Below are 27,474 nucleotides of genomic sequence, written 5' to 3'. Positions count from 1 at the left end.
GTTTTTTTTTCTGGGTGTTGTTATTACGTGGAGATAACATGGAGCAATGCGACTGTATTCGCCCACGGATTTTCATCTCACCGGAAACATGTACCAAATGACGTCATTTAAACACGTTTGCGATCGTGGTTCTGTTTATACTTCCCCAGAAAGCCTGATTCTGGTCAAACAACATTTACAAATGCACCTTTTTGTGAGTTTACGACCGGCGTTTTGAAACAGTGTTTAAATGAAAGTAGCATGGATGCAACCGTGTTTTGGACTTATCACGTTTGGAAACGCTGATTCTGGCCTGAGAAGTGGAAGCATAAACACGGCCTTAGAGCGTTTAAGAATGAGTGAACCAGAACGGTGTATCAGTCCACAGATCTGGTGTGTCAATATAATTGTCTGCCTATGTTCACTACAGATATGAATCTTAGTTTTTACCGACGTGCATGTGTACGTACGTCCATATGAAACAGCATGATGGTCAGCGGGTCGTGACACAATGCCCAAACCTGGAAGATCTGGCGTACCATCGCGTCACGACCCGGTCGGGTGATGCAAAGGTGCAACTTGTGCACACTTGTTCTTTCACTTGCTTTAATTCCTTCTTACGTAAGTTAGGAGATAAAGCAATATCTTTTGAAGTTCTGAAAACAATTTCATATATGATAAAGATACATGTATTATGCATCAGTTCTTTTACACTAATTTTGTGCAAATTCACTGAAAACTGTTTTATAAGGGAAAAGATCCATTGCAATTGATCTTCATGCTGAGCTTGAGCGGTTAGAACAATGTCACTCATGTGTACGTCGACTATGAATTACGACAAGGCAAAAGCGATTTTGTGTCTCGCCCACTTACGAAAATAACCATAAATATCGTGATTTGCGAGGGCATGCAACAGAATTGTATCGAAACTTCATTGTGAAATGACTGGGATGGAATAACACTTGTCATAAAAGCCTTGCACGTAAACTTCAATGTTGACCTGAAAATGACCTTTGACCTTACCATGTGACCTCCGACTGAAGCATAACATGCAGGTCGCCTAAGTACATCTACCATCCAAGTTTTATTGAAAAGTGACCTACATGTACGTTGCGGAGTTAGGTGTCATATGAAAGTCTTGCATGTAAACTTTAACATTGACCAGAAAATGACCTTTGACGTTAATACCACGTGACCTCTGACTGAAGCATAACATGCAGGTCACCTAAGTACATCTACCATCCAAGTTATGTTGAAAAGTGACTTACGGTTGCGGAGTTAGGTGTCATAAGAAAGTCTTGCATGTAAACTTTAACATTGACCTGAAAATGACCTTTGACCTAACCACGTGACCTCTGACTGCAGCATCACATGCAGGTCCCCCAAGTCCATCTACCATCCAAGTTTGGTTCAAAAGTGACTTACAGTTGTGGAGTTAGGTGTTATAAGAGAGTCTTGCATGTAAACTTTAACATTGACCTGAAAATGACCTTTGACCCTACCATGTGACCTCCTACTGCAGCATAACATGCAAGTCCCTCAAGTCCATCTACCATCCAGGTTTGGTTGAAAAGCGACTTATGGTTGCAGAGTTAGGTGTCAGAAGAGAGTCTTGCATGTAAACTTTAACGTTGACTTGCATGTAAACTTTAATGACCTTTGACCTTAATACCATCTGACCTCTAACTGCAGCATAACATACAGGTCCCCCAAGTCCATCTTCCATCCAAGTTTGGTTGAAAAGCGACTTACGGTTGTGGAGTTATGTCATTAGGTTTGTGAAGGACGGACAACGGAAGGAGGACGGACGACATTTGGATCCGGGCACCTCTGGTGGGCGAGACAAAAATGGCAATATGGAGGTGCTGAGGTTCTCAATTCTAATAGTAGCCGAGGGTTAGGACGTGACACATGCGCAATGCCTTAAAATTACGTCATCTCATAGCAGTCATCTATGAAGACATGCAATTCTAAAAGCCTCTTCTATTACTGTTCAAACCAGAGAAAAATAGATTCCATCCACTGAATCTATTGTTATCTGGTTTTAACAGGTAGTGATTAAAGAATTGTAACTGGTAGTGTACATGTATCATTCAATATGTTGGTAAACTTATTTTGATGGTTTCGTGAACGCTTCAAAATGCATTACAACATCTCTGTGAACAAAAAAAATATAAAAGGGAATAATGCAGTGTTTTATACACTTGTTATTTGTGAAGTCTATTTGTATGCCTCCTCATGACTAGCAGGTTCTGACTTCCTGAGTATAAAGAGGGAGGATGAGGCATAGATTAACCTCAAAACTTGGCATACATCACCAGTGAGGATGACCCCAATGAAAACAGATAGCTTCCTTCTATTGCAGAGTGACATACAAACTTTGCTAGTATCAAATATATACCTTCATTCTCTCACTTTAATTTTGATGCAACAACAAATAAACAATTTAGGCCTAAATAGCTAGAGCTCTGCAATCACTTACAGGGAATAATCCCTTTCACCTGCAAATGCAAAAAGCAATCCAGGACCCTTAAATCTCTAAATCAATACAAAAGAAATCAACTTGATGTGGTCTTCAGGGTCCCCTCACTTAAATAAACCTCTGGTTTATCTCTAATTATCTATATGATGGATCAGATCAGGGTTAAATATGACTAGAAAATGTGCAAGGAACCATTATTGATAGGAGACACTGTGTGTTTTTGCATGGGCTTTTATATATTTTACCTTAAGTATTAAGATGAACATGAAAACTTGAGAATTTGGTTGCAAGATCTGAGAGCATGAATACCTAAAAATGGTCCAAAAGCATCAAGAGGACACTACAGCTTACTGAAAGTGAATAAAGTGAATTTACCTATGGACCTGTCAAGCAAAGTAACTTTGAAAAGTGCCTTAATTTGTGTTTTCTTATAAATACACAACTTGACTCATTTAAGACTTAGAATTAAAGATAGATGTATCTCCCAAAACAAAAATATGTACGTTTTGGTTTTATTTTATATACTGTAACACAAGGACCTGGATGACTAGTATATAGAGCCCACATCCTTCATTGTGTTCACATAGTATATTTTCTATACAGACTCAGTTTATTTCCACACCATGTGCATTATGTTTCCACTGCTTGTGATTCAAGGGCCCCAAACAGGTAATCCCAAGTGAAGACAGAAAAGATGAATCAGCAGGTCTCTCCACCACCTGGATGTTATTTCACAAATATGGCAGAAAAGTTTCAAAGATGGAAACACCCTGCATCAGATGAGATTACAATTGTTACCTACATGTTCAAACATTTAGGCCTTCATTCTTTGAAGTATCTTCTATTGCAAGCCAGAATATAAATTATACAAAGTAAAAAAAAATAATCCTTTAAGCAATTTACCTCTAAGTTCTTTCTGTCACATGGTGACATTTCACAAAAGCTAATATAAATCATACTTGAATTCATTGATGAGACTATACATACTTGACTCTTTGTGGAAAAACTGCCACGTATAATTATAATAATGTTGATGAGACTTGATGTTTGAAGGATAAAAAGTGATCACCGTCACTTTGCACATTAATATGCATGTATTTTCATTTCAAGTGATGACATTGAAATCATGATTTAGAAAAAAAATGTCCATTACAAATTCTCTTGTATTCATCTTATCAATGTGAGAAATAAACTCATTATCTGATGCATTCAGGGGGATTATTTCCTAAAATGATAAGCATTCATTATCTTTGAATGCATCCTTCAAAGTTCTAAGGGATTCTTTACTACATGTATATCCACCTTAAAAAAGAATAGAAACATATTCAAAAGGCTGGAGCATGCTTGAGTTGAAATATATAGGCCTATATGCGTGCAGGTGGATTATTAAAAAGTTTGATATTGGAAACAAAGTATCTCCATGTGTAGGCCCTATACATACATGAAGACAGATGTTACAAATGCACACAAAGACAGAAACTCATAATCAACCAAACAATGTGTCCAAATAAATAGGCCTAGGGGAAGGCGGGGTAAGTTGTGACACTTTTTACATTTTCCATGTTAGAATTGATATGAACAATAACAATGCAGAAATAAGTACATGTACCTTGCCTTTAAATTTGATTCTTAAGAAATATTTTTCACCTATATATAACTTTCTACCTCCACACAAAAAGTCATTGTGACCTTTGAAAAAAAGCGATGTCAAATGGCTCAACTTGCCCGATATATGGGGTAAGTTGTGCCACCTTTTGAGGGTAATTTGAGCCACAAAAACTATGTACATAATGTATGCGGGAAGAACCAGTATGCCAATTTTTTATTTAAAGTCTTTTCACTTGCTAATTCTCTTTAAATACTAACATCCTCTAAAAGTTAAAGAATTGTCACATGGTTTTGCTCCTTTCTGCCTGCATATCAATGGCTTTTTAAAGATTTTTTTTTATTATTATTATCCATTACCATAAGAATTACCATAGCTCAACTTGCCCCATGTTGGCTGGCTCAACTTACCCCAGTCCTAAGTTCATGCGATATTTTTACATCCACACATTTTTTATGCATGCATCATGTGTAAGACTATGACAAAAATGAGAATCCATACCTGGACTAACAATATTGCTTTATTTCTTTATTATATTTAAATACGTGTGTGGGTAAAATGATGAAGAAGAAGCATTTTGAAATTCAGTCAACAATTAAAGAGGCATTTTCTGTAATGTATGACTTTCGCATTTAAATTAGCATAAATAATTTTCTACTCCAAATTTAAAAATTCGGTGTAGAAGTTTGGTAGACCTCATGAAGCTCTACCAGATGCACGAAAAAAAAAATCACGCTCTGTTTGGTAAACCCATCAATATTCATGAGTTGAGGGATAGTCCGGGGTTAAGGCATTAACCACGGTTGAGCAGATAGTATGGGGTTAAGAAAGACAGTGTGAATCGAAAAAAAGATAGTATGGGGTTAAGGATAGTCCGGGGTTAAGGATGGGGTTAAGGAGATGCAAAGTGAAAAGCATATTAGGGTATGTCACACAAGTCACAAAACGAGCAGTACTTTGGGGAAAGAGGATAGTGAATTTTTAGGCAGATGTCAATTATTTAAGGCCTGAAAGATAACTTTTATTCAGAAAAATGTTAAATGCTATTAACACATATCGGATTACAATATGTAGTCCCATATTTAAACTTTCATGTAAGTACATGTATCAGAGTGTGACTTTAAAATTCTTCTGTTTTAAAGATAAAAGGGGTACAAGTGACCATAGATGTTTTGTTTGAATGAAATTTGGCCCATTTTACTGTATAAAATCATGATTATTTGTTCAATTTGTAGTTCAAAATGATGTCACATGAGTCACACTCCGGTGTCCCGCGGGTCACATTTTCGAATGGCAATCAACTCACAACAACAAATCAGACGTCAATGAATTTTTAACAGATATTCCAAAATACTCTCCAGAAATTTTTATAAAAATCTGGTATCTTCTCAGGAAATTACACATACAGTAAGGTCAGGAATCTTCTTAAAGGTCAAGTCCACCTCAGAAAAATGTAGATTTGAATCAATAGAGAAAAATCAGACAAGCACAATGCTGAAAATTTCATCAAAATCGGATGTAAAATAAGAAAGTTATGACATTTCATAGTTTTGCTTATTTAAAAAAAAATAGTTATATGGAACGAGCCAGTTACATCCAAGTGGGAGAGTCGATGATGTCACTCACTATTTCTTTTGTTTTTTATTGTTTGAATTATACAATATTTCAATTTTTATGAATATGATGATTAGGACCTCCTTGCCTGAAGCACAAAATGTTAAAATAATGGAATTCCACGTGTTCAGGGAGAAAGAAACTTCATTTCACATGACAATGACAAAATCAAAATATTTCATATTTCAAACAATAAAAAAAAAGAAATAGTGAGTGACATCATCGACTCTCTCATTTGGATCTAACTGGCTCGTTCATATAACTATTTTTTTTAAATAAGCGAAACTTTGAAATGTCATAACTTTCTTATTTTACATCTGATTTTGATGAAATTTTCAGTGTTATGCTTGTTGAATTTTTCTCTTTTTATTCAAATCAAGTTTTTGTTGGGGTGGACTTGTCCTTTCAGTGTAGCATCATGAAATTCTCAACAAACAAATTGATATATCTCCTACAAAACGACTGTAAATTCAAATTTTTTGCTGGACAATGTGTATACCTACTGTATCAATACTTTCACTGAAATAGGAAAAACAAGTCTGCAATATACATTTTTCAAGTAATTAATCTTAAGTTGAAATTTTGTGTGAATATCACGCAAGTCACAATGGAATGGCTGTATACATTTTTTCATGCCCAATCAATGCCTAAGAAATGGTTTTATACCAAACAGCAATTTTCACATAAGACATGAAAAATTTAATTAAGACCTTTTATTTTAATTGTAAATATTATTTGATTGTGATAACATCTTTCACACAACAATCTCAAGTCTGAAATAATCTAAACTTTAAAAAAATGAGCTGTAGATATAGTAAAAAATCAGATACATTGTATATCATATAACTCTCCAGGACAAGATCAAGAGATGTTTGGCAAAATTTGTTTTACTTCTCATTTAGGCATACAAGTATCAAAGGCATATGCTTGATAGTTGGCTCATAAATGGGGAGGAAATTGAAGAGCCTATGTCCCCTCTCTTTATTTTTTCTGCACTGGCACAGGCTTTAATCTGTCTAACAGTGAACAGTAATATGCAAATGGTCTTGATCCTCTATCCCATTGACAGTGTATAGATTATTCCTGAGTACCCCCTTTAGAGTGAATAAATTGCCCTTTGGAAGAGCCTTCCAAGAAAGAATCACTCCCCTGCTTGGGCTTTGGGCTTATGGAGCCTTCCTCAATGGCTGCGTTTATGCGACCTCGACCCAGAATCATGATTAGAATCATGATTTGAATCATGATTCAAAACAGCAGCATGAATCACGATCCGACAGAATCAGCGTTTATACGACCATCTTTCTAAAGCTGTTTCTCCCTGAATTCGGGCCGATCCAGTGCGCATCACAGTGCGCAGTTTGACCCAGGAAGTATAGGTCAACATTTTCGCACGTGTTTCTAACTTCACGTCGGCTGCTATAGATTTTTGCTGCCGCCGGAGCTAACGCGCGATCGTTTGTGCAAGTGCAACGCTTACTCGGCTTCCGAAAAATAAATCTTTTACTTCCAGAATTCCGTGTATTGTACCTCGTATTGTTTTTGATCGGGAACCAGAAGGGGTCATCATCCTCCCTCCCACCTTCCGATCGATTTTTCTTGTCTATGATGGTCCTGTACTGGGCACGAATTCTGTTAATTTTGTCTCGACAGGCGGTGCCACATCTCCGTTGAAATCCCTCCCTCGCAAGCGCCGCTGAAAGGGATCGTCTTATTTCTGTGAAACCCGGTAAGGGATGCTTGTGCTTCATCATGCAGGCTGAGCCCAAAGCACAAGCAGAGCCCTGAGTTCATCGTCAGTCCAATTTGTGCCTTTGGAACTTGAAGAAATGATTGATGAAAACAATGAAATATAGAAATGACGCTACAGTACAACCCCGGGGGTACAATACACAGATGATAATTCCTAAATGCTGGCAATACTGCTACACGAATATTAACCTGCACGAAACACAGCGCGCGCCTTTGAGTCGAACCCGGAAGAAGCACGACACAATGACGTCATAGAATCATGATTCAAATCACGATATCGTTTATACGACCATTTTCGTTCGTGATTCTACAGAAACGTCTTTCCAAACGCCCCTTTTTTCGTGTTTCATGTTTGTGATTCTAATCATGATTATATTCAATTTCGACTAAACGCAATCGTGATTCTGCAGAATCGTGATTTGAATCATGATTCTAATCATGATTCTAGGGTAAAAAAGTGTCGAATAAACGCACCCTTATTCAACTGCATACCTTTCGTTAATATGCAGGCCCAATGCACAGGGTGTTATGTAATGTGATGCAATCAGCTCTTATTCAACCACAGCCCAAGCCTATTTGGCCAGAGGATCTATTGTACTGTTTGCCTTGGTATTAGCAAGTTCAATTGTGATGAGAAGACTGGCACTGGGCAAACAATAAAACCTTTTTTTGTTTATTACAATACCCATGGTCCAATAACTGCTCTACTCCCAATACTTAAAAGGCTTTCAATAGGCTATGGGGGCCCAGAGTTGCTGTCAGAATTCAACACATAAAATTGAAAGGTGTATGGAATGACTGTGCAATGCTGCTATGACACTTGCACAAAATTGGGACCCAAATATTTTAGTTTACAAGATGTAATATTTCTTATAGCCCTTTCATACTGAATGTTTCGCGAACTTCGCAAGCAAAAGGGAAAGTCTCCAGCATGAAAGGTACAGTACACAGGAGAACTTCCCCGGCAAAACAGTTTCCCAGCAAAGTTTTTTTTCATGCATTGATAAGCGGTGTCACAATACACACTTTGGTCAAAATTTGTATCTGCCATTGTACCAAGAATGCTTTAAAATCCATGTTCATCAAATGTAAATGATTACATCAAGGAGATATCACCTCCTTGTTTACAAACTGTAACATCTTTTAACAAACATATTTAGCAAAAATACCTTCTCACCTTTCATGTTATTAGCATTATTTTAGGTTTGGATGAAATTTCATTAATAATTTAGGGGCTTTTTGGACATCGTTCTGAGCAGTCAACAACTTTCGACTCGCTGCCATTTTGATATCGTGCTGCACATCTTTAAACGTAGAGGGCCAGCAAAACACACGGCCATGTGCTGCCTTCTACGCTAGTTGGTACTTGTTTTTGGTTGCTAAAATTGAACTTGTGCTTGTGAATGTGTTCTATACGATTGAATGGATTTGAGTGCAGTCAAGATGTTTGGATTGTCATGGTTATTAAGTATTCATATTTTGTTCAGATTTTGGAGGAATTTCTATTGCTGTTCTGAGCATTTTTAGGAAAAATATGCTCTCCGTGGCGTGACTTTCTGTTTAAAAAGCCACTTTCAAACGGCTGTTCCTGTGAATTCTGTCCGTTTTCCGTAATCGTGGAAAATCAGTCATGTGCCTACATAATAGCGGGTATTATCAACAACAAGAGAAAGGTTATCAATATTGCTAGGTGGCAAAAAAAAATGGGATTATCTAGTCTTACAAAGATTTGTGATTTATCCGATCAATCGCGTCTATGGAAAGCCAGCAACATCAACATCTACAGTTACATGTTTGTTCACTATATTTTCTAGAAATGATGTATATTCACACATTCACTGTTTTCTTGACAATTCAGTATGCTTCTCTATGTTTTTATAGAACATTGAGCAAATTTCTTTAAGAAAAATTATGACATTTATGGAATACCATATACTTGAGATTGATCAAATCAATCGCAACTCCAGGTTGGCCCAGGTCAATTCTATACAAGAGCCCTGTGGTAACTGGTTGCTATCATCATTAACGAATCAAAAAGAACTTCAGCAACACCATCTTAAAACCGTTTGCAAAGGTTTACAACTGTTTTTCAAACGTACAGTAGCAACTGTTTGTGGAAAAAAAAATCGCAAAGAAATGAGCATGTTCAAAATTTCTTTTCTTTATGAGGAAAAACTGTTTGAACGATGAAATATGTTTACTAACTTTTTTGCAACCTTTTTTTTGGAACATTTTGCAATCTTTTATTAACCACAGCAAAATCTCAAATTCACTATGTTTACAAGCATTTGCCACTCAGTGAGATACCCCTTTACTTTAGCACACATGTATGGAAAACCCAGGTTTTCCATATTTCTTATGAATACATATACTGTGCTTTTCAGTGACTAAATATAAAAAAGCAGTGAATAAATTTTATTGGCAGATTTTTCATCAAAGCATGGGTTTATTTTATTGGATTTCATTTTTTATTTTCACTATTTCAGTCACAAATAACACAAACTTGGATTTGTACGTGAAATCACATTTTTGTGCAATTTTGGCTCCGGCATGCACTTACAAAATGTTACGTAACTTTTTAACTGCGTACATCCGCGTCGTAGATTTGGCGTTAAAAGTTTCACAAGACTTGAAGGTAAAAAGTAATGACTAGGGGTCTGACTGGAGTAACCAGTTGCAGAAATCATAAATCAAAAGCTTCATAAACCAGTTGTAGCTAACTATCCTGTTTTCTATTCAATTTTTTTCTTCATTATATCAGTTTATAATTTTTGTACAGGTATGCACTATCAGATAATTTCCATATCAAAGGTGTCTTTGTTTATATGGCTGTGAAACAGTTGATTGTTCACTTTCTTTTCCATGATGAATACATGCCACTGTTGTTTATTTTTAGCTACCAAGTTGTCAATGTACATGTCACCCTTGCACATGGATTCAGCTACAAATGATTTGCTCATGAATACACCATACCCACACCCACACACACACACATATCAATCCAGTGCGCATACAAAAAGCAGGGCCAAGGCAATGTGTATCCTAATACCCCATTCACATAATGTGATCGCTGGCCTTCATTCATGGACCCATGCATGAGTCATGGCTTCAGCATACTGTATTGGATTGTGTGTGCAAGATTCTGTGTGTGCACTCTGTGTCATTGTAGCATGCTGCTTTATAGACATGTGCAGATTGAACACTGCACATCAACATATTTTTACTACAATGTTTTGGTTTTGCAAGGCCTTTGAATTAAATCTTTAGTTGCTAGTACCATGCTACAATGTAGTACACTGTGAAATTAATCAGATCACAGGGAATAATTCTACTGCTCAAATTTAATTAGCATTTTTGGTTGTAAGAGCAAAGCTTTAAACTATGCTCTTTAACTGTATAGTCATAGTCCTATATGTAAAAAAATAAAAAAAATTATTAAACTGTGCTTAACAAAATTTCTTTTGATGTAGCAGCCATTAAAATATGAAGGGGATGGTGATGTTATACAGTGAAAATAATTACCTGTATTATTTAATAATGTAATTGAGGCCCCAGCTCAAATATTCAGGATTCAAAGGAATTAGATTTAGGCACTGCTATATGCTGTGTGTGTGGTATTTGAGACAGTTGCTTAAAATACATGTATATCTTAAAGCTAAATGCTAGTTTTGGTAACGATATCAAACTGAGTTCATACAGAATCCAATGAAATGTCCACCAAAGTGTCTCTTTGTATAAATAAAACGTATGTGCCAAAGGATTCTGGAAGAAATTGTGTAATTGCTGAGAAATCAGCAAATAAGCACAGGATTCGGGTAGAGCGTCGGGCCCGACATTCGAAGCAATAATTATACACTGTCCTACGTACCTGTGCTTATCTGTGTTGGGGATCTTCAGTCTGAACATTTTTCAGTGTAGATTTCAAGATTTCACAAAGTTCAGTTTATGTAACTGTACCAGATCTAGATCCTCAATGATATACTGAAAATTAAGCCTTGTTTTACAGACTTTCTCATGAAATCAGTGTTTACTGCAACTACTGGAATTTCTCTTTAAGCATGAACTACATGTATGTCTTAAGTAAGCTATAGCCCAATGCATATGGCCAGGAGGAGCAAAAAATGCAACAGCACCTCAAAATCAAAATTTTGAAACATCGCCACTTTAAGGATGCGAGTACTGTACCCACCCAGTAATTGTCGTTAACTTTATCTTAGGCCAAAAAAAAAGAAAGTAGTTTATCGTACTCGCACGCATCTATTTTTTTTCTTCAAAATTTGGCTAAAAAAAGTATAAAAGTGATGTTTCTCATCCGCGCATGCTTCCCTTTAAAAGTTTGCAAACTCTGAAAAAATCAAAGATTTCTTCATTTTTTGTGCATTTTCGGGGACCCCGCTTCCCGAATCTGAACTAATTTGTCATGTACTTGAAAATATGGTGCAGATAAATCAATTTAATAACGTAATTTGTATTTCAGCGGGGGGTTTTGGTGAGTCCTACAGATACTTCGGTGTGTGTTGCGGTGATTGACTGTGCTTGGGTGTGCATATGTACTGCGGTGATGTGATTGACTTTGCTGGCTAGACATGTGAATTTGTAAAATGAATAACTTTCTGGCGAGTTTTATAACATTTGAAATATTGAAAATTATTAAAAGGATTGTGGTAAGTACCAATTCTGTTCAAATATGATAAACTTCATCCTTCCTTGAGCTATTCAATTTGATGGACAATAAGTTAGTAAATAGATTTAACAGTTACAAATATTGAAATAGACATTAAAGGTACATGCTAGTTTTGGTAACGATATCAAAATGAGTTCGTACAGAAATCAATGAAATGACCACCAAAGTGTCTGGTTGCATAAATAAAACGCATGTGCCAAAGAATTCTGGAAGAAATTGTGTAATTGCTGAGAAATCAGTAAATAAGCACAGGAATCGGGTAGGGCGTCGGGCCCGACGCCCTAAGCAATAATTATACATTGTCCCACGTGCGCTTATCTGTGTTGGGGATCTTCGGTGTGAACATTTTTCAGCGTAGATTTCAAGATTTCACAAAGTTCAATTAATGTAACTGTACCAGATCTAGATCCTCGATGATATACTGACAATTAAGACTTGTTTTACAGACTTTCTCATGAAATCAGTGTTTACTGCAAATACTGGAATTTCTCTTTAATTACATGTAAGTGAACAATTAACAATCAGGCCTGATTCAATAACCATTTAACGATTGAAATCAATAAAGACAAACAAATAGCAATATAATAAACAGTATTAAACATTATTAAAATGAATATATACAAGCAGGACAAAATCCCAACTGCGATGCGAAATCATGCCTTGAGCTGAAAAAGAGATTGGCTCTGGAAAACTGAACATGGCTCCATGGTAATAACGCATAAGTGATTTTGTGTCTCAACCACTAATCAAAATAAGAAATATTGCGATTTGTCAGGGCACACAACAGAATTGTATCAAAATTGAATGTAAACTTTAATGTCAACCTCAAAATGAACTTTGACCTCACCACGGTGACCTCCAAACACACTAACATGCAGGTCTCCTACATGTAAGTACACCTACAACCCAAGTTTGGTTTAAAAGTGACTTAAGGTTGCATACTTATGTGTCCCAACATTGACCTCAAAATGACCTTTGACCTTATCATGTGACCTAAAATTCCCATGAGATGTTCATTGATACCTGATTACTCTTATGTCCAAGTTTTATGAACTAGATCCATACACTTTCAGTTATGATGGTTATTCAACAAATACCCCAACATGGCTAAAGTTCACTGACCTTCGACCTTGCTCATGTGATCTGAATTTCACACCTGTGTTCAGGGATACTTAATTACTCTTAGGTCCAAGTTTTATGAACTAGACCAATAAACTTTCAAAGTTATGATGGTAATTCAACAAATATCCCCAACTTGGCCAAAGTACATTGACCTCAAATGACCTTTGACCTAGATCATCTGACCTGAAACTCGCACATCTTCAGTGATACAGTACTCTTACATGTACGTCCAAGTTTCATGAATCAGATCCATAAACTTTCAAAATTATGATGGTAGTTCAGTAGATACGCCCAACATGGCCAAAGTTCATTGTCCGTATTGAGGCCTTGCGCTAGCTAGCGAGACATGTCTTGTTTTTTCCAAAAAAAAAGAGAACATGATCAAATGGTTTCGCTGCGCCTTGCCTCTGATAAACTGGAAAATTATCATGTCTAAGTTCTTTCGGTGAATTGGGTAATATATTTTCATAAAAAATGATGCGGTAGAGGTAGACTTCATTGGAAAATTTGACAATTTTGAAAATATGCAGGAAAATGTCAGCTCTGATCTGCAACCTATTAAATGAGTGAACTGGAGGAATTTGGTTAATCATCTTATTTGTAATACTAATTTTCAGTACAAATGTTGTGTATCATTCCAACAAACATTTCTACCAATGGCATGATGTAGTCATTTAGCCAAGCATATAAACAGTGACAGGCATTTTGGGGGCAAAAATGTGAAATTATATATTATTACTTCATTAACTGTTACTGTTAATATCATGGAGGTAAAAGGAATAGAGAGACAACGATGTGCAAAAAGCTTCCAATTTCTAAAAAAGAACAAAGGAATATTCAGGTGCACTGTAGCCTTTGGTGATGACCTACGTCCTATGATGCCGCCAGTTTCATGCGAAAACTTAAGTGACTTGAAATAGATGGGATACTTCCAATTTTAGAACACATGACAAAATACACAATACGTTTAATAGCCTAGTACATGTATGATGGGGTGACCATAATTTGCGCACACTTCAAAACTTATCATGAAGTTGATTTTCAATCAAAAATTTCTCACAGTTCATAACAAAATTAATCAAAATCATTAATACCAAACAGAAGGCAAGATCCTAAAATTAAATTCGCTTGACGAAATTATAATTAGTGGGTTAAGGGTTTCGCTGGAATTGCGATCTCAAAATTCCATGACAATCGACTAGCGCGCGCTTGGCTAAAAAATGTCATAAAGAGATGTGACCTTAATTTGCGCACGATCGTTTTGCAAGGATTTAGAAAAGAAATTTAGCATACAAAGATAATTATATCAGATGGAGGATAAAATGCCATAAATTCAGTTGGTATCACATTTTACTTATTTATTTGGAGACATCTGCTTGCAAACTGGCGATTTCTTGATGCTTGTCGAGAAGTTCGGATTTTCTCGGAGCGACTGCAAAAGGTAATGGTAACAAAATTTAACAATGTTTTGCCAATATTTTCATTAATAGAGACCTTACCTTCAAGAAAATTACCATACTGGCTAATTTTAAGTCGCTCTTACTGTTGGTGTGAGTTCTCCAAATATATTAATTAGAATAGATATTCAGATATTTGACCATGCGCAAACTTAGGTAACGTGCGAATTAACCTTAAGGTCACACTGACTCATTACTTAGTACCGGTACAGTACTAGATCTATACTACTGGTATAGTAACCCAGGGAGCCCAGGACCTTACGTGTAATTGACCATACTCACCTGACTAGCGTGAAGTATGGTCAAAATAATTCTCCAAATAAATAGTTAAAACAGAAATCAAGCACTTACCATGATTACATGTATATGGATGAAGGTCTAACGAGTGGCAGTTTCCTCAAAAAAAGTTCTCTCCTTCCCCCGTCTCGATCGGCCATTTTTGTTATAAATCGTAACAAAATGGCCGATCGAGACTGGGGTAGGAGAGAACTTTTCGTTTTTTTGAGGTTCCAGTTTGTGCCCAGATGTCAGGAAACTGCCACTCGTTAGACCTTCATCCATCATGGTAAGTGCCTGATTTCTGTTTTAACTATTTATTCGGAGAATTATTTTGACCATACTTCACGCTAGTCAGGTATGGTCAATTACACGTAAGGTCCTGGGCGCCCGCCCGCCCGCTATGCGGGCGCCCAGGAGTTCTCTCCTTCTACCCCCGTCTCGATCGGCCATTTTTGTTATGAATTGTTCCCTGGGTTATTCCCTGCCCCTGGGTCATTGTGAGTTGGTATAGTAAACCAGGCTTGAGTAGTCTAGTCTCTACTCTAGATTATGTGTTAGGCCCTACAAAAGATATAAAAAATAAACTAGGCCTAGGTCTAGACTAGGAGCCTAATTTCGGGCAATCCTGTATTTTAGGGGTCTAAATTAATTTAGGTTGCTAACTTCAGTTCAGGCAACAGCTCCAAGACCGTTGTTAACGGTAGTTCAGTAGTGCGTACGTACGTGCCGGTTATGGCGGGCCGTTTATTATTTCTTCATTGCATACCCCCCCCCGGCCCGGCCATGACTAGTCCCGGGTCATGTGACACCCCGAAGGCTTTAGCCTTTTTAGGTATACCGTTATTCTATATCACCCCCCACTGGCCCCTACATGTATATACCGTATAACCGCCAGAACTCGAACACCTTTTCAGTAAAGGTTGCATAAAATATATTTACGGCATTTCTGGCTTACATTCTTGGGCTTGCGGTGTAGCCGAAATTCTAAGCTTTCCGTAGGTGCCGTTCGATTGGGATTTCATCGGGAAAGTTTCGGGGAGCGCGACGATCGCCGAAGGCTTCGTGCCTGCCAGAATTCGTACACTACATGCCAGAATTCGAACACCAGATGGCGCAGTACATTTTGCGTGTTGATGATCGCGCGATCATATCCCCCTCGCTCTGTGATAATTAAATGATTGTTTTTTGTGAATTTAGTGTTTATTGACTTAATACACCTCTTTATCTATTTTTATGTAGTTATTTTTTTAGTTTCTTCAACTATTTATACATTAAATCATAGGTTCTATTCATTGAAATAATAAATTTTCATGAATTTCATTGTTTGAATTAGTTCCTGCTACATTTAACTTATATTTCAATTTTAGAATAATTTCAGTCATATCACTTACTTTTATTTTGAGTTTTGTGCTTATAGATTTTATAATTTCTTTATTTAAAAAAAATCAGAAAGGATTCATTTATTTGCAATAGCTTTTTCTATGTATTACTCTCAATTACTATTCTTCTATGACTAGTCAAATTATTAATATTGTTAATGATTTATGATATTATTTTTAGATTTATTGTCATTATTAAAATAATATTTACTCTTATCAATGTTAACAATATCATCAGCATCATTGGCATCTTCTTTTATGTATGGGCCTAATTTGTGTTATTATTACTTAATTATTTAAACTCACTTATTATCGCAGTGGTATAATTTTTCTCTGCCAGTATATGAACTTATTTCATTGAGAAATTCATGTGGGGGGATATATTTTGGAAGGTATAACCACAATGCATGTCAGTTGTCTCACTACTTTTATTGAGGCAAGTAGGAGTATTTCGGGGGGGGGGGGTTCACATTGAGATTTAACATTATTGATTCATTGATTTCCATATATCACTTACCGGTACTTGATTTCTGTGTTTTATTGCAGGTTTCTTGGTTCATCTAAAGAAGTGCGAAATAGAAGTTTCCCACTTACCTTAGCACACTCTGCATGGGCGCTCAATTCCGATTGCATAATAAAACATAAATTACTGATGATACATATATATCACTCTTGCCTTATTATCGATTCCTTTATCTCCAAAAACATACATAGTTAATACAGTAACTAAATACAAAATAAGAAATACATGTAATAGTAAATTGAAAAAATGAATAAATAAATACAAAAAATTGAAAAAGATCATAAGCAATTTTTATTTGTTTAATCAAATTAAATAAAGAAAAAGATAAAAATGAATAAATGAATTATAAATAAAAAAAATCATAAAAAATATTCATAAAGCAATTTCAATTGGTTTCATCAACTTGAATAAAGTGCTTATGTGCATTAATTAAAATATAATAACACAAAGACATTTATCATGTCCCAAAATGATATTTTAAAACTGTTTTAAGTGATCTTAGACTGTCAATCATATTTTTTAAGAGAGAAAGATGAGACAACCAAATAAAAGTAATTGTTATATCATGCAGGGAATAATTTTGCTTTACATATTCGAATAGCATTTTGGTCATAATTTAGCTCTCAACTAAGTAATGTACAGTCCTATATGTAAAGATATGCTATACGAAAGAATTTATCCGTAGCAGTCTATAAAAAATGTGGAGAAAATTGCGATGCGATACCAGGAAAATTATTCCCTGTCATGCATCATTTCAGAAGACTTTGTTTTCCTTGATCACTGCAGCCCTTATTTTTTATTCTTGATCCATTCTGTATCTTATACATATATTTATTAAGCAAAATATATATTTCTACAACGATGAATTGCTGTAATCATATATGAAACACATTTATTTTGAGACCAATCATTTATGGATTAGAAAAATCAATAATTGTATGGCCTATATACTATGCAATAACAAACACAATGATATAAATGATGTAGTCTTCTTCAATTCAAAATCTTTTGTGTTCATCTTTCAATCAGTTATAATCATTATTAATCATGATTACTGTGAAACTGTGTTCATTAAAAACAAATAAACTTTCCATAACAGTAACCTTTTTTCTACATTTCAAAGTTTATGCATAACCACAGAGAACATTGATGGCTAGGATATAGCCTATCCACAGAAGACATCTTGAAGGACTTGGTAGGCCTACAGATCTTCTTGTAAATATGACAATAAATCCACTTCTATAGTATAGGAGAGAAAGAGAGAAAATCATGTTATAAAAGTGCAGGAAAGTATACAATTATTATTATCATAATTATTATTTTTACAGTCGTGACTGTGAAAATAATAATTACCCCTGATAGAATAAAGGGATAAAATGAGGAAGAAAGGGAACTAAGAAAAGGAGCTTAAAGGGTTACATGTATTAGTTGAGTTATTAGTCCTGTAATTTTGAGAAATAATTAATATTAAATCTTCATTCCATCAAAATAGGGCATTGTCCATGGCAAGGGGCGGGGGGTTGCATTATGGAGCATTCCCCAGTTGTCCCCTAATAAATAAACCTGGAAAAAAGTGTTTAGTTAATTGTAATGTGCTTTTGCCAAACTTGGCCCCTAATATGTCTTTGCCACCCCCCTCCCCCCCCCCCAATGCACTTGCCTCCTAGTCAAAATCTTGGTGCTGCCATTGCATACAAACCTGGATAAATACTATTCAAAGCCTGCATGCCCACAGTGAGCAAAATACCCAGCCTAGTATGTAGAGAAAGAAAAAAAAATGGATTCGGTCCTGGCCATACCACCACAGAAAAAAGGTAAGAATGTTTCGAGATAATGATTATAATTTTAATACATATAGTAATGACAAAAGTAATGTCACAATGATAATGATGACAATAATAGCAATATGTGGATGACATTATAATGTCAATCATAGTCAATGTCTCAAGGGTCATATAGGGGTGGTTTTTTTGATATATAATGACCAAAATTAGATATTGTATCTAAATAATTTAATATCAACCTGACAATAAATCATTGGCATTTAGAGAGAATTGCCCAATAAATAAATATTAAAAATGAAAACCAGGGGTAATCTGACGAAAAGGATCTTTATATGAAGGAAAAAAATCACCCGATGTATACAGAAATAAATAAAAGGAAACAGCTGAAAATTATAATAAAAGGAAACCCTTCCATCTGCCCCCAAAGGTCATAGGCGGGGGGATGGGAGGAATTTTTAGTTGATAACTTTTTTTTTTTTTTGCTTGTCAATTTTGTTTCCTGCGTCCCCCCTAAATTCTGGTGAACCCCCTTAAAATGTCTCTTGTCCGACCCCCCTAAAATTTAGGTTGATGACCTTTTTTTGCTTGTCAAATTTTTTTACATGTGTCCATCACAAAAGTTCAGGTAGGCCCTCCTAATTTTTTGGCTTCCGCCGCCAATTCAAAAGGTAGCCGGGGACCTGACCCCCCCCCCCCGAAAAAAAAACTATCACCCAAAATATAAGGTGCATCTTTTTAGCCCCCCCAAAAAAATAATACCACCCCCCCCCCAAAAAAAATAAATCACCCGAAATAAAATGTAAGATCATGAAGAAAGACAAGCAAAAAAAGTTATCACCCAATATGTAAGGTCTTTTTAGCCCCCCCCAAAAAAAAAAGGTTATCACCCAAAATATAATGAAAGGTCATGTAAAAAAATGACAAGCAAAAAAAAAGTTAATCACCCAAAATGTAAGGTCTCTTTAGCCCCCCCCCCAAAAAAAGGTTATCACCCAAAATATAATGAAAGGTCATGTAAAAAAATGACAAGCAAAAAAAAGATCACCCAAAATGTAAGGTCTTTTTAGCCCCCCCCCAAAAAAAAAAAAAAATCACCCGAAATAAAATGTAAGATCATAAAGAAAGACAAGCAAAAAAAAAGTTACACCCAATATGTAAAGGTCTTTTTAGCCCCCCCCCCCCAAAAAAAAAAGGTTATCACCCAAAATATGAAAAAAGGCAAAAAAAAAGTTATCACCCAAAATGTAAGGTTATTTTAACAGAAAAAAATTGACAAGTAAAAAAAAGGGGGGGTCCCCCAAAATGTAAGGTCATTTTGAAAAAAAAATCAATTGTGAATGGTGTATTTTCTCCATCATAATAAAAATACCACAAATAGTAAGAGGGATTTTGGGTAGGGCGGGGACACGTACCCCCTGGAATTCCCGCCCATGCCTCAAAGCATGTGCTAAATTGAAACAAAAATCCAAGTCCACGTACAGCCCGTCTATCTAGTCCTTAGTATTTGCCACTCCCCCCCAAAAAAAAGTAAATAAATAATAAAATATAAATATGTGTATTATAATGGGCAAATTAACACACAAGAAAAAAGTATTTGGTCAAAAAATAAAAGAAAACAAATTGATATCAAAAGAAAAGAGATCATAATAAATGCTTGATAAAGACTAGTCTACCATTAATTAATTACGTGTTGAAATGCAATTAAATCGGGGTGTTCGAGTTCTGGCAAGAAAAAACTTTCATGTTGGTGTCATCTTTTTCCCCTTCTGAAACGAAAATTATTCGTAATTACGAGATGCCCTGACGAACACCGAGTCGACGTAAGAAGCACTTTCGGAATATTGTATATTATTTGTTCAACTTCTTCCAATTTTATTAATAAATGTGAAATTTCCGTAAAAATACTGATTACGGGCACCCCTTACAAAATCGCGAATAATATCAACTGCTACTCAATTGTGAAGTAAAATGACTAGTTTTGCCAAGTTTAATTATCGTTTTTTGATGCTTATCGCACATGAGTGCGAAGGTACGATCGTGGCCTACCCGGCAGTAGCCCCGTTGCGTATTCACATTCTCCGATACGCGTTTGCGCTGGCAATAAAAGGCGCACTGACGCAGCCGCTGGCAGTTGAGCCAGGTGTTCGAGTTCTGGTCGATATACGGTACATGATATATCGCATGATACCCCATTGGTAAATACAACTTTACATACTACATAGGCGACTGGCGTGTAGCTGTATACTAGGCCTAGTCCTATAATAATGGCATTAACGGCCCGCCATACCCGGCACATAACTAGGCCTAGTACTGAACTACCGTTAACAACGGTCATGGAGCTGTTGCCTGAAGTTAGCAACCTAAAATAATTTAGACCCCTAAAATACAGGATTGCCTAATTTAGGTCTTACGGAGGTCAAGTGTCCGTAAATCACATGACATGACACAGCCGACCTTGGCCTTGGGCTCATGACGTCCTTGCCATGGGCCTGGCCTGGCAGCCCATTCACGCACGCCATTGTGATTAACAAAAACTCGGCCTTGGTCGGATGCAGCATGTACCAGTGTGTACCGTATAGGCATAGCGCGACTAAACCAAATAAACCTGTCCACAAACGACACAAGCGATGCGCACAGTGCAGCCAATGCTAACCAAAACAACGGCAAAATCTCACCTCCTAAAATAACACTGCACAGGAATATTATCCACGCTTGTCGACGACAACGTTGCATCGCCATAAAGGCTGTTTTCCCGATTTAAAAACGTAATTTTTCCATGCTCTTGTGGTGTCCACTACGCCAATGGTTTCATTGTAGCACAAATTGGATTGTCCGAAGTTATTATGACGAACTACAAATTCAGAGGCCGAGGAGGGATACAAAGACCTTCGGCCAGTGGTGTGGCGAACACTTGACCTCGACATTGCCGAATGGTAACTCAGCGCGCGAGGAGCATCGAACTATTTGACGTATGGGCTCTTCCGCTACATAACGTCACCCCTCCGGTCAAATGTTGCTGACCATTTACAAAAGTTTTTCTTCGGAAATTGGGAAGTCATCAAAGCTGCATGAATAAAATGATTATTGCTCATATTTGGGAGTCCATGAACCAGTGTCCATTTCAACACGGCACATTTTCACATTTAACATGAATCATTCAACAGAAACGAGGGGAGAAAAGAGGAAATTGTGTGGCCGTGATGGCGCTATACAAGAACTTAATGAAATACTAAAGAGTAATGCCCATTGAGATGTATATTTCTTTCAAAATAGTATATTGTTAGGAACTGTTTTCATATCATTATTGATGACATATCTGCGTAGGGAAGCATTTGAAGCATCATTTTAAGTGAGTATCTTATTTAAGCAATAAAAGTACCAAAGCTGCTTCTTCTTCTTCTTATTCTTCATCATCTTCTTCCTCTTCCTTCAGCCTTTTCCCATTTCTCCTGCAGCAGTGATATGATTATAATTATCATTATTATTAATATCATTATTATTATTTTTTATCATTATTATTGTTATTATTATTATTATTCATATTATTATCATTATTATTATTATTATCATTATTATTATTATTATTATTATTGTTATTGTTAATCGCTAGAGGGTATTCATTTTGTCTCGCAATCTACTATGGTCAACAAGGAAATTCGTGATCACTCTCGCAAAAAGTGAGTGAAAGCCAGTGAACACTTTTTGCGAGAGTGATCACGAATTTCCTTGTTGACCGTAGTAGATTGCGAGACAAATGAATACCCTCTAGCGATTATTTCAATCCGCAATAATGAACCTATTTAGTATTATTGTTATTGTTATCATCATTATTTCTGCCAATTATGATTACTTATTTCTGAATCTTTATTTCCATCATTGTTTGGTTTGTTTTATATCCCGATGAGCTTAATTGGCCCTTTTGGTCGTCCATAATACTTGGCTAATAAATCAAATAGTTGAGTGGTGCGGCATATTTAGTTTCGCAATTCGCATTGTGCATAATGCAGGGTCTGAAGTCGTGAGACTAGATTCACTTTGTACTATTGTGGCTGGCTCTACTGACAGAGCCTTTGGCGTCTAGTCTTTACTCTAGACTTGTTATTGGTTAAAGTGTCAAATATGAGTATGTGCCTGCAAACTAAGATATTGCACCATGGTTGCATGCAAAGACCTTATGGTTGCATGCTCAAACGCAGCATGTTTAGCATAATCGGAGGGCAAGTGCCCCCCCCCCCCCCCCGCCAAAAATTAAATCTCCTTTGGGAAACTAAAATGCCCTTTTTCAAATTGAAATGTGTTTTTTTTTTTAATAAATACGCTTTTTTAAGTCAAACATATTATTTTAGGATAGAATTTTGTGGCTTGCACTTTGCGCTCGCATCATTTATTGTTTATATTGTTTGCCGACGACACCAATATATTTTATTCTCGTATAAAGACCTTAATTCATTAAACAATATCGTAAATCCTGAAAGTATCAAACTGGTTCAAAGCCAATAAACTTTCTTTTAATACAAAAAGGACACATTTTATGTATTTCAGTCACCACTACCATAACATTAACACACTGATTTGAATGTTTCTTGTTGATATTTATTTTTCATTGCTTTATTATGTCTATTGTTTCATTGTTTTGTAAAACTATTATCTTGAATGCAGAAATAAAATCAATCAAATAAGATATTCGCCCTGCTCATTACAAAAACGCAAAAACGGCATAGAATGTCCAGTTTTTAAGTTGGAATATTGGCTGCATGGTGATTCGCGCTCGCATCAATTATTGTTAAGGTACTCATTCTGTTCTTGCGGGTTATAGAGGGCTTAGATTCCAGTTTTAAGGTGAGAAAATCACAATTTTTCGGGCTCGCGCATTGTGTAGTATTCATACAAAAATGCTTGTTTTCAGGTTGGAATATCACACATTTTGGCTCGTGCCTTGCGCTCGCACCATTTATTGTTTATTAAGGTATAGTCATTCTTTTCCGGGTTAAATATACTGCCTATAGGCCTATGTCCAGTTTTAATTGGTTGGAGTATCACACATCAATATGAAATTTATTTGAATGAATAATAAAATCACTACAAAACAAAAATTTAGTCTTCATCATCACCTGGGGCCCGTAAGACGAAACTTAGCAATGATCGTAGTCTAACTAGTCTTTATTCGTAGAACATTTTTCTATGATTGATTCCATTGACTGATACAATTGTACAATCAATCGTGAAAATCAAGCATACGATCAATCGCTATAACATTTACGGGACCCTGAACCTTCTATTGCGGAATGATGACAGCGCATGCACGCTAAAATTTATAATTCTACAGTTCGTGTGCTAATAATGAATTTGATTTTTCTCTTCATTAATTATCCAATAAGGATTGCTACACTCCTAAACTTTAAATATGACAAAATAACCTTTCTTCGGGCGAACAATTTATTAGTAAGTTAAGTTAGAATCGAACGATTTTCTTCTAGAAATATAACAAATATTTACCAGATTTGAAACAACCGCGTAGCCAGGATTTCATTTTGGAGGGGGCGGTAAATGCACGCAAAGCGTGCCAACACTTACAGAGCGCGCGAAGCGCGATCCCTAGGGGGTGGGTGCAGGGAGGGGGAGTTTCCCCTCCCGCGCGAAGCGCGAAGCTTTTAGTGTTTCATAAATTAAAATGAAAAGGAGCCGTTTCTCTTGTCTCTAGTACCTCCAATTCGGATGACTATATTGCGATTTTGAACCTTGTTTTCAAAAGTGATTGTGAAAGCACAAAAGAGGTATTCAATTCAATTCAATTCAATTCTTTTATTTCATTTCCATTCAAAACATAATACAAAGTAATATAAAACAATATAAATCAAATACAATTTTACAGAAGGGCATTCTTACTTCGTAAAAAAAAAAAACACCGTATAATATAGAGCATAAATGGATATGGAAATGAGGGGGATCCACTAAAAAGCAAAGCTTGTAAAATTGTGGATCCCCCTTGGAAAAGAAGAAATTATAGTCGACTTACTATATGCATACATGCATGTATTACAGGAAAGAAAAAGAGAAAAAGAAATCATATTGACGGAAACATAAAAACTGAACAAATGCAAAGCTTTTCACACAAAGAGGTCTTCGTTGTAAAGGATATGTTGCGCAAGACAGGAAAAAACAGAGAGAGGGGATGACAAGACGTAGAAGACAAGACAAAACAAGAGACAGGACAGTACAAGACAACTAGTTTTTAAAAAGGAGTAAAATTAAGAATGGGAAAGGGCTGACTATGAACCAGCTTGATCTGGTGAAATAACAAAGGATATGACTGGACAATATAGATGAAAAAAAGATAAAATAAAAGTGAAAAATGTAAGGATTATAATCAAGATAATGAAGTGTTAGTTCCGTTGAGAAGAATTATAGGAATTAAGCAGGATACGTTTGAGTTTACGTTTGAATGAATTCAAGGAGACACTGTCTTTAACATTATTAGCGAGTGAGTTCCAGAATTTAGGACCGTTGAATAGGAATGTATTTTTGGCCAGTAAAGTTCTGTAAAGTGGGATGTGAAGTTCGTCAGAGTGTCTCGTGGGGTAGTTATGATAAAATTGATTTTTAGGGAACATGGCATCAAAAATATGGGGAAGTGCATTATTATTATAACTATACATGAAGTGCCCTAACTGTAGTAAATACAGGTCTTTGACTTTCAACAGTTTACTTTCTAGAAAAAGTGGGTCCGTATGAGAACGGAAACATGTACTATGAATAATACGAAGTGCTTTCTTTTGCAAAAGCAACAATTTATCTAATAAATATTGATGGGTATCACCCCAAATAAGAATCCCATAGTTCAAATAAGGCAAGATTAAGGATGAGTAGAGCATGATTAATGATGTGGAGGGAATGCAAAATTTTAGCCTATTAATAATACCAATATTTCGTGAAATTATTTTGGATATATTTTCAATATGATTTTTCCAAGAAAGTTTACTGTCAACTGTTATTCCAAGAAATTTGGTGTAAGGTACCATTTCTAATGGGGTATTATCAAATATAATGTTCATCGGTAACTTGTCTATGGAATTACTAAATAACATGTATTTTGTTTTGTTAAGGTTCAAAGATAATCGATTGGCTCTTATCCACTCAGTAACATTTTTAAGTTCAGAATTAATAACATCAACTAAAGTTTGTGGATTCTGATGAGAAAAAATAAGGTCGAATCATCTGCAAACAAGATAAGGGATAATATTTTGGATGATCTACAGAAATCATTTATATAAATTGTATACAATGGAGGAAATTAAAATGATAATAACTCCGCGCCCCGGGGGGGGGGGGCACTTACATTGACGAGTGGATACCATGCGCGACCACAAAAAAAACACGTAAAAGGATGTCCTTTTCACGATAGGGCACGTTACGTACGTAACGTGAAAAGGGTGTCAAAAACACAAAAATAATGAAAAAAAGGGTATCTATTTCACTAGTAAAATTACGTGTTTAGGGTCGAATTTGCGGGGATGATAAAACAAAATTAAAATGTTTTATAAAGGATGTCCTTTTTGCCCCAACACTACGTGTTTAGAGTCCTATTTGCGCGAGGTGTAGAAGGTGGGGTCGCGTACTAACCCTGATAGCAGACATGGTCATAATCACGTGATAATTACGTCGTATTCTCGGCATACTGGTCGTAGACAATAAATATGACGTCTTTATGACGTAATTGCGACCATTTTTAACGCCGAGTTTATCTTGCATTTTTATTTGACCAGATTATGACGTGATTATGACGTCATTAATTCACCAGTCAATGACGAGTAAATTTAAAATTTTGCATGACCAGAATATGATGTGATTATGACGTCATTTATTGACAAATCAACGACGAGTCTATCCACAATTTTACATGACCAGATTTTGACGTGATTATGACGTCATTAATTGACCATTCAATGACAAGTAAAATTTACAGTTTTGCATGACCAGAATATGACCTAAATATGACGTCATATATTGACAAATCAAAGACGAATATATTACAATTTTATATGACCAGATAATGATGTGATTATGACGTAATTAATCAACCAGTCACGAGTAAATTTACTATTTTGCATGACCAAAATATACAACGTGATTATAATAATAATATGCAACATTTATATAGCGCTTAATACAAATGTTTCTAAGCGCTGCATACCATTACCCCGGCTTTAGCACGGCTACCCTGATCGGGCGCATCGAGCATTCCAAGGAATTTCTTCCTACCGGGTACCCATTTACTACACCTGGGTCGAGAGTGGCAATTGTAGATAAACGCCTTGCCAAAGGACGTGCTGCGGTGGGATTTGAACCCCGGTCCTTGTGGTTCACAGTCCGCAGACTTATCCACTGAGCCACAACACCTTCACGACGAGTGCATTTACAATTTTATATGACCTCATTATGAAAACATTTATATATATATACAACCATAGGCAGCGAAAGCGCGGGGGGGGACGTTCCCCCCTTCTAAATTGTTTGTTGATATAATAACCTTTTTTTTGCTTGTCTACTTTGTTTCCTGCATGCATCCCCCTTAATTCACGTGGGCCCCCACGCCTCCCTGAAATGTTTGTGTCGATCCCCCCCTCCCTAAAATTTAGGTTGATAACCCCCCTTTTTTTTGCTTGTCAAATATTTTTGGTAATCCACTCCCCTAAATTCAAATGTCAATTTTTTTGCCTGCGTCCATCCCTAAATTTCAGATGGACCATGCATCCCAAAATTTCAGATGGACCCCCCCCCCCTAAATTTTGTTGGCTTCCGCCGCCAATGCATACTAC

At 36.2% G+C, this 27,474-nt stretch overlaps 1 protein-coding gene across 1 annotated transcript in view; it reads right to left on the bottom strand.

The window, feature by feature from the left end:
• Positions 1-21,774, bottom strand: part of LOC121410929 (protogenin B-like) — a 100,621-nt gene extending 78,847 nt beyond the window's left edge. The window contains exon 1 of the mRNA XM_041603324.1: positions 21,334-21,774. Within this exon, the coding sequence (XP_041459258.1) occupies positions 21,334-21,397 (64 nt within the window). The 5' untranslated portion in view covers positions 21,398-21,774. The remainder of the gene's footprint in view (positions 1-21,333) is intronic.
• Positions 21,775-27,474: the final 5,700 nt, after the last annotated feature.

This window comes from Lytechinus variegatus, chromosome 3 (assembly GCF_018143015.1).
Source record: "Lytechinus variegatus isolate NC3 chromosome 3, Lvar_3.0, whole genome shotgun sequence".
NCBI classification, from domain to species: domain Eukaryota; kingdom Metazoa; phylum Echinodermata; class Echinoidea; order Temnopleuroida; family Toxopneustidae; genus Lytechinus; species Lytechinus variegatus.
Note: the sequence above shows the minus strand (reverse complement) of the source record. Positions and strands in the feature narration are given on the sequence as shown.